A 16,078-nucleotide genomic window follows, 5' to 3' on the forward strand; every position below is an offset into this window, starting at 1 on the left:
ACAACGGCTTTGTCTGCATGAGATGCGGAAAATAAAACAGGTCAAAACTGGGTTTACGTAGTCACGTAAAAACTAAACTCATCCTTAGTTTTAGAAATCGAAGACATTGCCATTATTTTTATACGAGAGAAAACTCGTACAGCTTTTGAGAACAGTGTATTTACTGCATTGTCTCCCTCAACACGTTATAGTATCCTGGTAATAGTAAAAGTTTAAGTTCATCAAGTAGAAATAAAATAAAAAATCGATAGAAAATACAAAACATTCAAATTTCGGATCATTTTGGGTATGGCGTTTTTCTTAGATGTTTGCGTGGTATGTCCTACTCCAATGCAGAAATTCGGTGTATGCTATTTAACTGTGAGAATCAGTGTTAAGTGTATGGTTTAACCTTAGGACGTTACATTGACATGGTAACGTTTGGGTTACTTTGAGGATATAAGAGGAATTAAATGAACTTCACAGATGTTTACAGAATGATATAGTTCCTCGTGTATAAAATATAAACTCGACACGATTTTACCCATGATTTACTGACATAAAAAATTATACATCTATTCGTGAATTTAATGCATGCTTCCTAATTGGGAATTGTACTGAATGTACACAAACTATGGAAGTATAGATACACATTTGTTTTATAAAGCAGGCATTGTTAGCATTTTTTAAAACCGCAAAATGAAATTTCAAGGCTCTTTTGGTTGTCTCACATAGTTAAGTTTTATTGTTTAGTTCATAATAGTGATAGTTCACGATAGAATCTCACAAGGTTCCCTTTTACGTTTTTCTAACTATGATTTGGTTCCATAATTTTTCTTACCACTTTCTTTTTTTTTTTTTTTTTTTTACTATTATTTTCATATATTTCACAAAAATAGTTATAGTTTATAGCTCAATTTAGTATCAGTCTATGTATTTGTATATTTTTTAAATAGTTTATAATTTCAATGATGACCCGATAATTTTAACATGTTAAGGTATTTGAATTAAAAAAAAAAAAAGAAAAATTTAGCAAATCTTTACTATGACCAAAATGTAAGTAAAGTATTTAAAAAAAAAAGGATAATCCAAAATGATAATAGAAAACCTATACCGAAATATAAGTGTGTTACGTCCCTTACTACACGTCCATGCCTTACAAAAATTAATAAAATTTAAATATATTAGTTTGATAGACCATGAGACGATCTTTCCCCCATTGTTAGCATCCAGCTGTCGGACATTCCTGACTGAATCTATTCTATAAGTAGGCAACCAAAATGACTTATTAAGCCATGTACAAATTGGAAACCTAATGGTGAAGTCTACTATGTGCATAGCCTACACAATGTCAAACAGTTTTCTTTATTATATTACTATAATGTTACTAAATACTTGCACCTCTATTGGAGGACTTGACAAGGAGGACACACATGCCTACACAAAGAAGGCAAAGTAAACTTTACAAACATATGTGAAAGAAAAGTTGTTTATTTACAATCCATTCTTCTATATGAAGTTAATGGTTGTCTATACTTTCGCATGCAATTGATTTCTTGTAATGTTTTCATTATTGCAAGGAGTCTTTCCACTTAGTTCTGCATAATGAAGTTCATGTATTAACATATAATAATTTCATCCTAAGACACTGCGCCAAATGTTTATGCATGTCTATTTATTAATTCGACTCTTTACTGAACACTAGGACTAAGACTAAGACTGCTGTATTGATCATTATGGAAATTTGTTGTGATTACAAGGACTCTCTTCTCATATATAGACAACACAACAGAAACATTCACATAAATATACAAGATTACAAAGAGAGTTTGTGTTACACAAACTCAGAGGCGGCCCCCGTCGAAGTCGGATCCCTGTCGGATCTGCATATTCGCAAATAATATTCAAGAGGTGATTTAATTTTGATGTAAAATGTTTTACATGTTTCGGATGTTCCTTCAGAGTTGAAGATAATTACTTCCTAGTCCAAACCTCCCGCAGGACGACGGGGGATGGGAGCGGGCAGGGTTTGAACCCTGGGCCATCCATAAATCTGAACGACAGTCCAGCGCGCAAACCGCACGACCAGGCAGCCATCCGATGGTCAAAAGTAATAATGTTTCAAAGATTCATTTGCCGTAAATTTAAATTTAAATTTAATAAAAAAATAGTAGATTAGTTTTAGTATATTAAAACATTACAATATTAATCAAAACGTTTGGAAATGAAAATCTACACTATTTTTTTACACTTTAAGTTTAGAAATTGAAATTCTACATCTTAATCTAGTCTATTTTAGTCTAAACTAGATCTAGAAATTCTAGATCTAGACTCTAAAATAATTTTTATTAGAATATAAATCCAGATCTAGATATACTGTAATAAAAATCTAGATCTAGTTTAAAAAATCTAGATTAGATCTAAATCAAGATATCATTCCTTTTTTAAACTCGAGTCACATAACGAGGCTTAATAAACATTACTATACCGAGTTCTTTTTTCATTTCATTTGAAGAATTAATTCCATATAACGTCAGAGGGAAAAAAAAACACTACGTCACACGGCCTAGCTAGACTAAAAATCGCCTTCATCTATAAGAGCCATTTATCGAGTGTTCATAGACTTTGGTGCACCGAGTGCGTTCTTTAAGCATTTCATTTAAAGAATTCATTCCATATGACGTCAAAGGAAAAAAAACACTACGTCACACAGTCTAGCTAGAATAAAAATCGCCTTCATCATTACGAGCCTTTTATCGAGTGTTCATAGACATTGGTGCACCGAGTGCGTTCTTTTAGCATTTCATTTAAAGAATTCATTCCATATGACGTCAAGGAAAAAAAAAACACTACGTCACAAGGCCTAGCTAGACTAAAAATCACCTTTATCAACACGAGCCATTTCTCGAGTGTTCATAGACATTGGTGCACCGAGTGCGTTCTTTTAGCATTTCATTTAAAGAATTCATTCCATGTGACGTCAAAGGAAAAAAAACCACTACGTCACACGGCTTAGTTAGACTAAAATATGTTTTCATTAATACAAGCAATTTTTTCGAGGGTTAATAGACATTGGTGTACCGAGTGTGTTCTTTTAACATTACATTTAAAGAGTCCATTCATATGACGTCAAAGAAAAAAAATTCCATTACCTCACAATAGGCTAGTACCGGTACCATAAAAAAAAATGTCTTTATTTACACGAGATATTTAACGAGGGTTCATAGACATTGGTGCACTGAGTTCTAATAGATATTATTTAAAAAGGATCAAAGTCACATTGTTTTTGCGTTTTGTCTGTCAGTCGGTCTGTCCGTTATCTTGATATAAAAAAAACAACTAAAAGTTATTAAAAATTGATTAACCTTTATTTTACGTTTCAAAACATCGCAATAATTTTTAGGTATGAACACAATTGAAAAGTTTATATAATAGATTGTTCCGGATGTTTGTATAAATAGTAAAAGAAAAAGAGAATTTCAGATAAATGTAATACCGTTAATTGAATTTTTTGGATGGTCTCGTATAAAAATTAGATGTACTACAGCCACGTGGAGAGATTTTCATACCTTACTTTGGTGTTTGGATTCTGTTTTCCTTAAAAATCGGAACATAATATTAACGATAATTAGATTTTTTAATGTTTTAGGTAGAAAGTTAAATGTACTGTAAGAGAGTAGTGAGTTAAAATATTTTTCATAAAAATCCGTAAAAACATTATTTCGTAAATGAGAAGATTATTTGTTTATTAATTAGAAGAGGGAGTTCAAACAATTATTTGGCGTTAGTAGATTTTTAAATAAATTCGGAAATTTCTGGCGACGATTTGTAAGAAACAAAATCCGGAACTTTCTTTATCGATTACAAAACTTCTATGTTATGTTTTACAAGAAAATTAAATGTCTAAAAAGTAATTTTCAGTAATCAATTCTAGTAAATTACTTTTTTTAAAAGCCTTATGCGATTTCAAACAATCATTAGGCATAATTCATGTTTTATAAAACAATATCCGGAACATTTTTACACTTAATGAAATATAAGTCAGTATAGAGATTATAATTTAGCATTAATATGCTATTTACATAAAAAACGGAACAACATATTATTGATAATGTGTTTTTGCAACGTTTAAGCATGGAAATTGAATGTAATAAAAGTTAGAAGAGCAAACAAACATTTGTTGGCGTTGATTAGTTTTGCACAAAAAAATCCGGAACAATCAATTTTAGATACTTAAAACTATTGAGATGTTATGGGAGGAACATTAAAGGGTAAATCAGATTTTCAATAGCTTTTAGAGTTCTAGTTTTTTAAATCTAATCGTGACGGACAGACCAACCAACAGACAAAACGCACAAAAATAATCTTCTTTTATTCGGATGGGGGCACTAAACAAAAAATAAATAAAATCTGATTTTTAAAAAAAGTTTAAGGAATTGGTTTAGCACCTGTTCATGTTGCGACGTTACGCTACTGCACGAAAATCGCTGCATAAAAAGTCCATTTAAAAAAATGTGCGTGATATTTACATACAAAGTGCATTATTAGCCTTTATAAACAAACAGAAATGTTTTCTTTTTAATTTTAGCAGCTAGTTGACCAGAAAAAACGTCTTTAACTATTATTTGTATTTGTTGTAAACATTTCCTGTACATTTTAAAAATATATTTGACTTAATGATACTAAAAATACAAAAAAGTTGTCCATCTTTGTTAGCGTATTGTAACATTGCCTCCCTTACATTTACGTAATTGTTTTAGAATTGGTGTATTTTTATGAAAAAATCGCTTGCATAATTAATTTTATAAATTAAACGGTTTGCTTTTAGAAAACCAAAAGTAGCCGTTGCACCTAAACTTTTCAAGCCGGATTTAATGATGAAATAATATTTTTCATATCTCTTCTAGTTTTCGAGATCTGAGTGTGACAGACGGACAGACGGACAGACGGACATTTTGCACAAAACTAATAGCGGCTTTTTCCCCTTACGGGGGCCGCTAAAAATACACAACATAAAGAGTTCATTTAGCGACTATACACAGACATATTGATACTGTTCATGTTTCCTGAAACACATGAGTCGAGTGCGGGAATTCCCGTTAAAAGCGTGTACAAAGTATTCAAAATAAAAAGACGTTTGCCACATTTAATTGAAGATCGATTATGATCTGACACATTTTAATGTCCAAACCAGAATTTCACAATCAGATATATTTTTGTCTGAAAATTGATTCTTATTAAGACACTGAAGATTCTATTTCTCTCTTTTGTTCCCTGTGCTGTAATAAGTGTGTAGTCAATTAGTTGTCTTGTGTAGTTGTTAGTTGTCAGTTAGAAGCTCACCACAGCGACCAAAATGGAGTTCCACAAGGCATGCGTTCTTAGCACGGCACTGTACGGCAGTGAGTCGTGGACTATATACGCAAAACAAGAGAGAAAACTAAACTCATTCCACTTGCGCTGCCTTCGAAGGATCTTAAAAATAAAATGGAAAGAAAAAGTGTGTAATACTAAGATCCTCGCGATAACGGGCCTTTCCAGTTCCCAGCATCTTTACGGTCCTCAGGCAACTCCACCTGCGCTGGCTCGGACATGTTTGCCAGTTGGAGGACAATCTCATCCGAAAATCATTCTGTACGGGGAACTTGCGTCTGGCTCAACAAAAACTGGTCGCTCCCACCTCCGTTACGTGGATGTGATAAAACGGGATTTGAAATCAGTGAACATTGATACTGACCATTGGGAAGACATAGCCTTAGACCGCACTAGTTGGAGAGAGACGGTGACCAAGAAAGCTATGGACAGCGAGAAAACATGGGCTTCAGCTCTTGAAGAAAAGCGTGCCACACGGAAAATGACAAGCTCCTCTACCACCGAAGCGAAAGCCACTTGACCTGCAATATATGTGGACGGGAGTATCTCTCCAAAATAGGGCTCCATAGTCATATGAAAACGTGTTCGAGATGAACCATAGTCGTTCTACGACTGAAGGAGGCCAATATATATATAGTCTTCTTTGTTTTGTTTGTTTTAAATGTTCCTTCAGAATTTTGCAATGCTTTAAATCCCAGTACAAACTTCTCACAGGACTTTAAGGGATGGCGACAGGCACGATTTGAATATTTAAATGTTCCACTGGTGATGTTGTTGGTCGCCGACATCTAATGAATCCTTGGCTCAGCCAAATCTCTGCATATTGTTGGTCGCCGACATTTAATGAATCCTTGGCTCAGCCAAATCTCTGCATGTTGTTGGTCGCCGACATCTAATGAATCCTTGGCTCAGCCAAATCTCTGCATGTTGTTGGTCGCCGACATCTAATGAATCCTTGGCTCAGCCAAATCTCTGCATGTTGTTGGTCGCCGACATCTAATGAATCCTTGGCTCAGCCAAATCTCTGCATATTGTTGGTCGCCGACATCTAATGAATCCTTGGCTCAGCCAAATCTCTGCATGTTGTTGGTCGCCGACATCTAATGAATCCTTGGCTCAGCCAAATCTCTGCATATTGTTGGTCGCCGACATCTAATGAATCCTTGGCTCAGCCAAATCTCTGCATGTTGTTGGTCGCCGACATCTAATGAATCCTTGGCTCAGCCAAATCTCTGCATATTGTTGGTCGCCGACATCTAATGAATCCTTGGCTCAGCCAAATCTCTGCATGTTGTTGGTCGCCGACATTTAATGAATCCTTGGCTCAGCCAAATCTCTGCATATTGTTGGTCGCCGACATTTAATGAATCCTTGGCTCAGCCAAATCTCTGCATGTTGTTGGTCGCCGACATCTAATGAATCCTTGGCTCAGCCAAATCTCTGCATATTGTTGGTCGCCGACATCTAATGAATCCTTGGCTCAGCCAAATCTCTGCATGTTGTTGGTCGCCGACATCTAATGAATCCTTGGCTCAGCCAAATCTCTGCATATTGTTGGTCGCCGACATCTAATGAATCCTTGGCTCAGCCAAATCTCTGCATGTTGTTGGTCGCCGACATCTAATGAATCCTTGGCTCAGCCAAATCTCTGCATATTGTTGGTCGCCGACATCTAATGAATCCTTGGCTCAGCCAAATCTCTGCATGTTGTTGGTCGCCGACATCTAATGAATCCTTGGCTCAGCCAAATCTCTGCATATTGTTGGTCGCCGACATCTAATGAATCCTTGGCTCAGCCAAATCTCTGCATGTTGTTGGTCGCCGACATTTAATGAATCCTTGGCTCAGCCAAATCTCTGCATATTGTTGGTCGCCGACATCTAATGAATCCTTGGCTCAGCCAAATCTCTGCATATTGTTGGTCGCCGACATCTAATGAATCCTTGGCTCAGCCAAATCTCTGCATGTTGTTGGTCGCCGACATCTAATGAATCCTTGGCTCAGCCAAATCTCTGCATGTTGTTGGTCGCCGACATCTAATGAATCCTTGGCTCAGCCAAATCTCTGCATGTTGTTGGTCGCCGACATCTAATGAATCCTTGGCTCAGCCAAATCTCTGCATGTTGTTGGTCGCCGACATCTAATGAATCCTTGGCTCAGCCAAATCTCTGCATGTTGTTGGTCGCCGACATCTAATGAATCCTTGGCTCAGCCAAATCTCTGCATGTTGTTGGTCGCCGACATCTAATGAATCCTTGGCTCAGCCAAATCTCTGCATGTTGTTGGTCGCCGACATCTAATGAATCCTTGGCTCAGCTAAAACTCTGCATGTTTTTTGCAAGATGTTTACCGTCAACAACTTGCCCGAAGGAAGAAAGTCAAGAAAATCAATAAAGTCAACAAAGGGAAACTACGCATCGCTTAAAATGTGATTCACCTCATTTCACACGTGCGTGCAATAGGGACATAAATCACAAGAACACAAATTACATCTCTTTATTCTTCCGAGTTTGCTCTGCTGAACATTAATCTGTTATTGACTTAACATTTCTCATTTCCCACAGCAGAAGATCGGGCCATTCTACACCGGTTCTCAAGTTTCTAGCAATATTTTTTGCAACCCGGTTTGCTGTTAATACAGATATAAACAAGTTAAATTAAAATAAAACAGAAAGAAACAACAAAGGTAACATTAAAAGAGACTTGTGCAACTAATAGAATCAGGCTTACAGAGTAGGATTTAACTCCAAAATCAAAATTAATTTTGCGTGAGAATTGAAAACCCCAGTTTCAAATGAAAATCTCGCTAAGTAACTTGTAAGTCATTTAAGAAAATAAAAAATTATAAAAACAGTTGGAAACAAAAACTCAAAATCAGCCCCTGAATTGGTCAGACTTATATGTATAATATATTTTTTCTCTTTGAAAACAAAAGTGAACATTTTGTTCAAAATATAAGTACCTAGTATGACAGAAAATGAGTAAATTTAGTAATACAAATTATAAGGAACATCTTTTTGAAAAAATACCAATTGCTTAAGTATGATTCAAATATGCTGTAAACTAGTGTCCCTTACTAAATAGTGTCCTCTGTTTTTTTACTCTTAAGAGGGTTAATACATCTAGAAAAAATTCAATTTTAATATTAAACGTTTTGCTTTATGAAATGGACGGACAGACAGACCAGACAAGACTAATATCGGCTATTCCCCTTTCGAAAGCCGCTAAAAATCACAATTCCTTTGCTGTCTTCAACAAGTATAAATTTTTATTAAAAGACCAGCCCATTTCACTATCCCAAAAGATCTTATTGACTGTATAATGGTGTAGGTGCTAAGGCTTAAAGAGCACACAACTCTTGATCTACTCTATTAGATTTCTATGGATCTCCCACGTGAATGCGAGCCATTCAGCCCATAATACCCTAGTGTCTGAAAGCTCCAGCTTTCTCCAGTTCATAGTAACACAATAAAATACAATAATCCCTTCTATTCACTGTCTCGTAATAGCACAGAAAAAAACCCTCTAGCATTCGCTATTAAAATTAATATTTTTTTCACTCATATGAACGTTATTGATTTTATATTGATTTTTCTTTTATTGGCCAAATAAAAGGCGTGACGAATATAACAGCATATGTCGAGATCATACAAGGGGAAGGGGAAGAGGGGCGTATCTGCCACGATAGTGGTGCAGGGATGACAACCTCATGTTAACTAAAGTTTACTAACGACCTAGATGTCAATGTTTACCTTTGGAATTTGGGCCCCTATCTTCTATTACATTAACGAAGTATTTGTACTGAAATGTATTAACTCTTTCTCTCCTGAATTATTTCTCATCGTTCCGATATTATTATTCATTTTTCTCCTTTGTATTTCACTCTCATGTTCTGATTGAACTTCACTAACTTTTTTGTTTGTTCTCAGAAAATGTTTTTATTTGGCATCGAATTAAAGGAGAATGCATGCTCTTTGTACACAACACAAATTAAAGTTTATTAATCCAAAAAATCTAATTAGTTAATTGGGTTGAAATCGACGTTGGTATCGTCAATTAGGAGTTAACGAGTTAATATAAAAATAAAATTTTTATATTTGACAACTTTGTCCAGAAGTAAAAGCAGGGGCGGACTGGGTGTTAAAATCGGCCTAGGCATTTCTATACATTCGGCCCACAAATCGTATATTATATGATTGACATCCATTTCTAGGTCTACCTGTCCTAAAAAATCATTCTGTTAAGTTTGATAATGTATTGATAACTGAACGCATGATACAATGATATTTTTTAAAAAATATTGTAGGCCTTATGTTGCTTTTTAATCGCTTAAAGTGTGGGCCCTAAAAGGATGAAGCCTACTAGTAGCACTGTCTACGGATGTAGACTATTACATTATTTCGTAAAATGTATTAGATTAAATTAGCGTTACACCGTAGAGTCTGTAAAAGGTTTCTTTTTAAAACATCACGCTCAGAAGGCTTTTTATAAGAGAATATTATAACACTTTTTTACAATTTAATGCCTTATATAGTGGCATTCATGAGACCCTTCAGGTGACCCTAACGGTCGATTAGGGTACCGGTCCACAGGGCATTTGCCCGAATGCCCATATAGCCAGTCCGCCCCTGAGTAAAAGGGAAACACAGAAAACATATTTTAATGTGTGTGTTCGAGATGAACCATAGTCGTTCTGCTACTGAAGGAGGCCAATGAGATGAGTATGTGTGTGTGTGTGTGTGTTCGAGATGAACCATAGTCGTTCTGCTACTGAAGGAGGCCAATGAGATGAGTGTGTGTGTGTGTGTGTGTGTTCGAGATGAACCATAGTCGTTCTGCTACTGAAGGAGGCCAATGAGATGAGTGTGTGTGTGTGTGTGTGCGTGAAAGAAGAGTTTGATTTTGACAGATGTAAGAAAGATAGAAATACAAAAAAAATACCAACCATAAATGACTTTTTTTTTTATAGATCTTCAAATTTTGGAGATTTGTAGAAACAGTTAAATGTGCATTGTAATTATTTATATCTAGGACACAAATGACATTAATATATATATATGTAAAGACTATTCCTCCTTTATGAAGCTGACTACTTTATGTAAGGTCATTTTAAAAAGGAGCCTTTTTTTTACTCCCCCCCCCCCCCATCACCGAAAAAAAAAAAACAAGCGAAAGAATAAGTCTACTCAGAGTCTCTACAAGTCTACTGCTAGACCTCTGGATCCAGACTTTGAAGACGGTGCACACAATGTTTGTGAACGCCTATTGAATTATTTCACTCTTAATTAAGTCATACGGGGATACCCGCTGACGTATGTGTGTTCCAGATATAGACTGGCTAGACCTTCAGACAAAATTTAATTTTTAGAAGATTATAATTTAAATGAGTGATGCCCAAAATACGGCCCGAGGGCCAGATCGGGCCCGCGACGTGGTTCCATCCAGCCCGCCGAAATATTGGCAGAAAATGTAGACCAACCCCCCCCCCCCCCCGCCTCCAAAAAGATTGATTCTTTTACCTATGTTAGGGCTCTCAATTTTTCTTTTATTGATTGCCGTGGAGACCTATAACATTAGTGTGTTTATGGAATGGGAATCTACCAAAAACAATGATCGGAACTTGTTGATGTCCAAGGGCTGAGCCGAAGGCTCTTCGAGCCCTAAGTTTGAAAAAAAACCTGTTTGGACGCCAGACAGTAAAAAAAAAAAACCTGTGAGAACACAGTTCTGTTTCAGAGAGACCCGAGTCAATGCCTATGTAAAGCATTGCTGTTTCCAATGCCTTTGGCCCCCGACGCATGCTTGGCTGCACATGGCCGAAGGCCGAGGCCACCGGGAGCCTCCGCCATTTTCCTTCGTTGTACCAAGCTAACTGTGCGGGACCCGCCATTTATGTAACGGTCACTTTGAGGAACAGCGCATGGATGTGGGACGTGTTTGTGGGGACTTTTTTACAACACCGCCCGTGCAAGAGGTTGACTCTCGTCTACCCGTGGGCATCACCACGGGAGTTATGTTTCGCTATTCATTTAGCCTAGCTACCCCCTCAAGTAGCCGTTTCCACCCAGGTGCCACGGTGAGGCAGAACAGCATACCCGGGATGATCGGAACTTAACTTTTTTGTAGAGCATGATAATAAGCCAACATATTTAATTTGTAAATAAAGTGTGGCTTTTTTTTAAAATAGCAACATTAAACGTCATTATGAAACAAAAATGACGGCATTCTTGGTTTGAGCCGCGAATAAAAGTTTGTTAGACTACGATTAGAGATTGAAGGATCAATGGTAATATTTAGCAAAAAGAGACAAGAAAATGAGTCGTTGGTAAAGCTATCTACAATGTTGCTCATATTTTAAGTAGAGAAATTAAGCCATTTTCTGAGGCGTGAAAAAAAACAACACTTCATATATCCAATTCCTTAATGTGAGTAGATCCACGTGTTTCTAATGCAATAGGTTCAAATTCAGGTAAAAAATTCATTACTTTTTTGTACCTTTTCGTTCATGTGGCCCGCGACACGAGTGTCAGAAATTAAAATGGCCCGCAGGAACTGACGGATCGAGGGGGGGGGGGGCGGTAGGGGCGATCGCCCCCCCCTCCCCACTCGGCCGACCCCCCCCCCCCCTCGAAAGGGTGGGCGGACGAATTTTAGTATAGAATTCACACAATTTGTATACGAATTTATTACTTATTTTAATAATATTTACTAATTATTTATATTTAAACCTATTTTTAGATTATTTCGCCCCCCTCTCTAGTATGTTGGTCGACATGGTGGGGTCGGGAGGGGCGATGGCATCAATTCCGCCCCCCCCTAAACTTTCGAGTTGGGGGGGGCGGTCTAATTTACATGTAGAAATCACAGCTTGCTAACAGAATCAATTGAATATCTATATGATTAAAACTTGTTGTTGGTATTTTAACCGATCTGTATATTATGTCGTTCCCCTCTTGGCCGATGTGGTGGGGATCGAATACCTCTACTGCCCTTCCCACCTAAATCCTTTGAGTGGGGGGGGGGCGGTCCTACTTTTCGGAGAAATCATAGTTTGTGAACAAAATTTGTTGAATTAATATATAAATTTTATATTATGTCTCTCTCCTTTTAGGTATTTTTGCCGATTCGGTCGGGTGGGGGGGGGGGGGCTATTGCATGTACTGCCCTACCCACTCTAGCCCTCTGAGTGGGGGAGCGGTCCTATTTTTATGGAGAAATCATTGTATGTGAACAATATTAGTTGAATATGTATATAATATAAACTACGTGAACCCATTGTATATTATATCGCACCACACTCTAATCTCAATTTTTATCATTGATAAATATAAAATGAAAAAGGGTTGTACCAGGTGGGAGGGGCGATATATGCAATCACCTTCCCCCCATGGGACAAACCAATACTTTTTCTTTTCGTATTATAGTTAAGAAATTGCAAAATAAAAAAAAAAATCTGTTACTAATATAATTTATACATGCTATAAAATTAAATTCTTATATCGATTCACCCCAACCCTATTCTTCAATGCCAAATGCAATCATTAGCAGAAATTATAAAAAGGAGTGAGGATTAATCATTTTCACTTTATCGCCCCCTCCCCTTTCCAGACAGAGTTTATGTAATTTCACATGAATTTTTCTTAATTATTTTAAGAAAGACTTTGCTTTGGAAAAGTTTTAATTCAAACGAAATTTTTCAGTTTAAGAGTCACGATTGAGATGAGTTCTAAACCCAAATAATTTTTTTCCTAGTCGCCTTTTCCCAACCTTTACTCAATCTGATATTTTTCTAGTTAAATAAGTTTTGGACTATAACTCACAATGTATACTTGTATTTTATTGAATATTATTTATCGAATAATTTTTTTTCGGCGGCGATCCTCAAAGCCTTAATCTAAATATGTGGCGTATCTTATCTTTTCAAGGAACAAATCGGTTTCATTTGCAATGTATTAAGGGCGTAAAAATTTATATTAGAATATTTTTCAACATTATTCAAAAGGTCCTTTATAATAGGATGAATAATGAGCTATAGGTCAGGAGAATGCGTTTCTACAGTGAAGAATGCAAGAAAACGCTTTTCGTGATTGGGCTTCGACCCGAACCCCTCTGATGAATAATGAGCTATAAATGTTAGGAGAATGCGTTTCTGCAGTGAAGAATGCAAGAAAACGCTTTTGGCGTCGGGGCTTAGCCCCGAACACCACTGATAAATAATGAGCTGTAGATGTAGGGAGAATGTGTTTATGCAGTGAAGAATGCAAGAAAATACTTTTTGCGTCGGGGCTACGCCCAGAACCTCACTGATAAATAATGAGCTATAAATGTCAAGAGAATGCGTTTCTTCAGTGAAGAATGCAAGAAAACGCTTTTGGCGTCGGGGCCCCATTGATAAATAATGAGCTGTAGATGTCAGAAGGATGCGTTTCTGCAGTGAAAAATGCAAGAAAACGCTTTTTGCGTGGGGACATAGCCCCAAACCCCACTGATAAATAATGAGCTGTAGATGTAGGGAGAATGTGCTTATGCAGTGAAGAATGCAAGAAAACGCTTTTTGCTCTCCCCCAGACTCCTAAGCTTGCAAGAGAAAGGCCTCAACATGTCTTTTTTATTTTTTCGCCGAAGGTTGAGAAACACTGCTCTATTTTATTCTCATATCTATATATATATATGCTGTACGCACGTTTATGCATAGGGTTAGGATTTACTCGGCGTTAGGGTTAGGGTTTGGAAAAAAATCGCCCCCCCCCCACTCCAAAGTTCTGGATCCGCTAGTGCCCGCAGGTCAAATTAGGTTTGGCAGTTGGCATCACTGATTTAAATGACTATAACGGTCGAACCTGAGCTTTTCTTTTGTGGCCAATTAGCAAGTAATTATTTTCTTAAAGATATACATAAACTTTCTAATGTCTTGAAAAAATATTTAGAGCCATTTTTTAGTTTTTGTATCCACCCAGGTTCCAGTTTTTTTTTAACCCGATGAAGCATTTGTAATCTGAATAGCTGCTAATAGAGGAATAGTAATAATAAATTGAACACTTCTGGGTGTCTCTGGCCTGTGTCATATCAGATATAATCAACAAGTGAAGTATAGATCTAGAAGACATTTTATCCCACTCTATAATGTTAGACACCTAAATCCACTTGTACCTTTGAACTAGATCTACACCTCAATCCACCTGTTATTCCAGGGATCAGACGTTGAGAAACCTAACGTACCCCAACCCTCTCTCTCCCTATCCCACTATGCAACAGAGACACAGAAAAAAAAAGTGCATTGTGTCAACGAAACAAAAAAATAACAGTTATTGCCCTTGTTGGTAGATGGCCAGTCCAAGTGATCCAGGAAGGAGAGAGAGGGTGATTTTGGCGCTAAATTGTGCTTCTGGCTGTCTGCCAGTCATTCAAGTGAAGGCAAATAGAGGAGTTTTCTCCCTTGGTCTTTTAAGTCTCGATTTTGTCTATTTGCTTTGGAGTTGAGCGTGTTTATAGGCGTACATGCCTAGAGAAGTGCATTTATATGGATCTACAAGTGCTCGTTAATAAACATAGATATGACATGTTTATAAAAGTGCATTTTTATAGTTTTCTAGAGGTTTGAATAACACAGATTGTTGTGTCTAATGTGGCGTTTTCTTATGCTAAATGTATTTATCAATTTTGTTACTTAGATCAAAGGATCATTAGTTCTTGAGCTAAAGGTTGTGATATAAGGCACAGATTGCACACAGAAAGTTAAACAAGACACAAGATAAAAAATAAGCCTTGTCTGGAATATAAAACAACCACCGCATTTCTCTCTAGGTCTGTAATGTGTGTCACTTTGTAATACTGAAGTGGCGTGTTCATGTTATTACGGAAGTAACAACTGCTGTGATATTACCTGGTTATAGTTCTTGCTGGAATAAAGTTCGTTATTATAATGATGTTATATAAAGTTATAGCGGAGACAATACCACGCGATTTAGTGATGGGGTAAAGTTACTTCTCCCTCTCCCCCCCCCCTCTCCCCAAAATGTCGGCTGTTCCCAAGTCTTCTCTGGCCTCCCCTTCTCCTGTGGATGATGACGGTGATTCAGTTGTGGATACTGAGGAAGGAAGTGACCAGGAGGAAGTCAACGTCCACTTTGAGGATTCGTTTGAAAGGTAACCACGTTTCTTGTTCTAAACACAAATTAGAGACCAAACAGATAAAGCTAAAAACGGTTCAAATCACAAAATGTTTCTATTATTTTATTCACTATTTCTTTTTGGCACTCCTGAGTTTGTAGAAAAAAAAACTGCTGAATATTTTTGTGAAGATTTCTCACTTGCCACTATAAAAAATAGTGTTCTTTCTAAGATGTCTATCTTCATAGAGAGATCTAGTGTTTGATCATTCGAAACATATTTAGTTGAGCCTTCTCGGCCATCTATAATCTACTTCCTTATAATATTCCTGTCTGGAACTAGCCAAACTAGTGAGCAAATAGAAACAAAAGGTGAAACTGCGATCCTGTAACAGAGTTTCATTTCACTTATTTCTAGAGTGAGCATTCCGCTAGAGCAGCGTTCCCTCGACTTGTTCCTTAACGGAACATTTCGCAGATTCTAAGTAGTTAACTGGAACACTTTGCTTATTGTTTAAGAGAGATTAATTCACGGATGGCTTACTAGTTAATTATACCCGTACTTCGTGGAACACTTATTAGGGTCTCGCTGAACACTAGGGTTCCGCGGAACACAG

At 36.9% G+C, this 16,078-nt stretch overlaps 1 protein-coding gene across 3 annotated transcripts in view; it reads left to right on the forward strand.

Annotated features, from left to right (window-relative positions):
* The window catches only part of LOC106059968 (WD repeat-containing protein 49-like), a 65,894-nt gene that overhangs the window by 15,287 nt on the left and 34,529 nt on the right, over positions 1-16,078 (forward strand). Inside the window, exon 1 of one of the 3 annotated variants that reach the window (XM_056020720.1) lies at positions 14,707-15,498. The exons of the other annotated variants lie outside the window; for them this stretch is intronic. Coding sequence (XP_055876695.1) covers positions 15,368-15,498 — 131 coding nt within the window. The 5' untranslated portion in view covers positions 14,707-15,367. Of the gene's footprint in view, positions 1-14,706; positions 15,499-16,078 lie in introns of those variants that run through there. 3 annotated transcript variants of the gene reach the window in all.

Source organism: Biomphalaria glabrata, chromosome 2 (assembly GCF_947242115.1).
Source record: "Biomphalaria glabrata chromosome 2, xgBioGlab47.1, whole genome shotgun sequence".
NCBI classification, from domain to species: domain Eukaryota; kingdom Metazoa; phylum Mollusca; class Gastropoda; family Planorbidae; genus Biomphalaria; species Biomphalaria glabrata.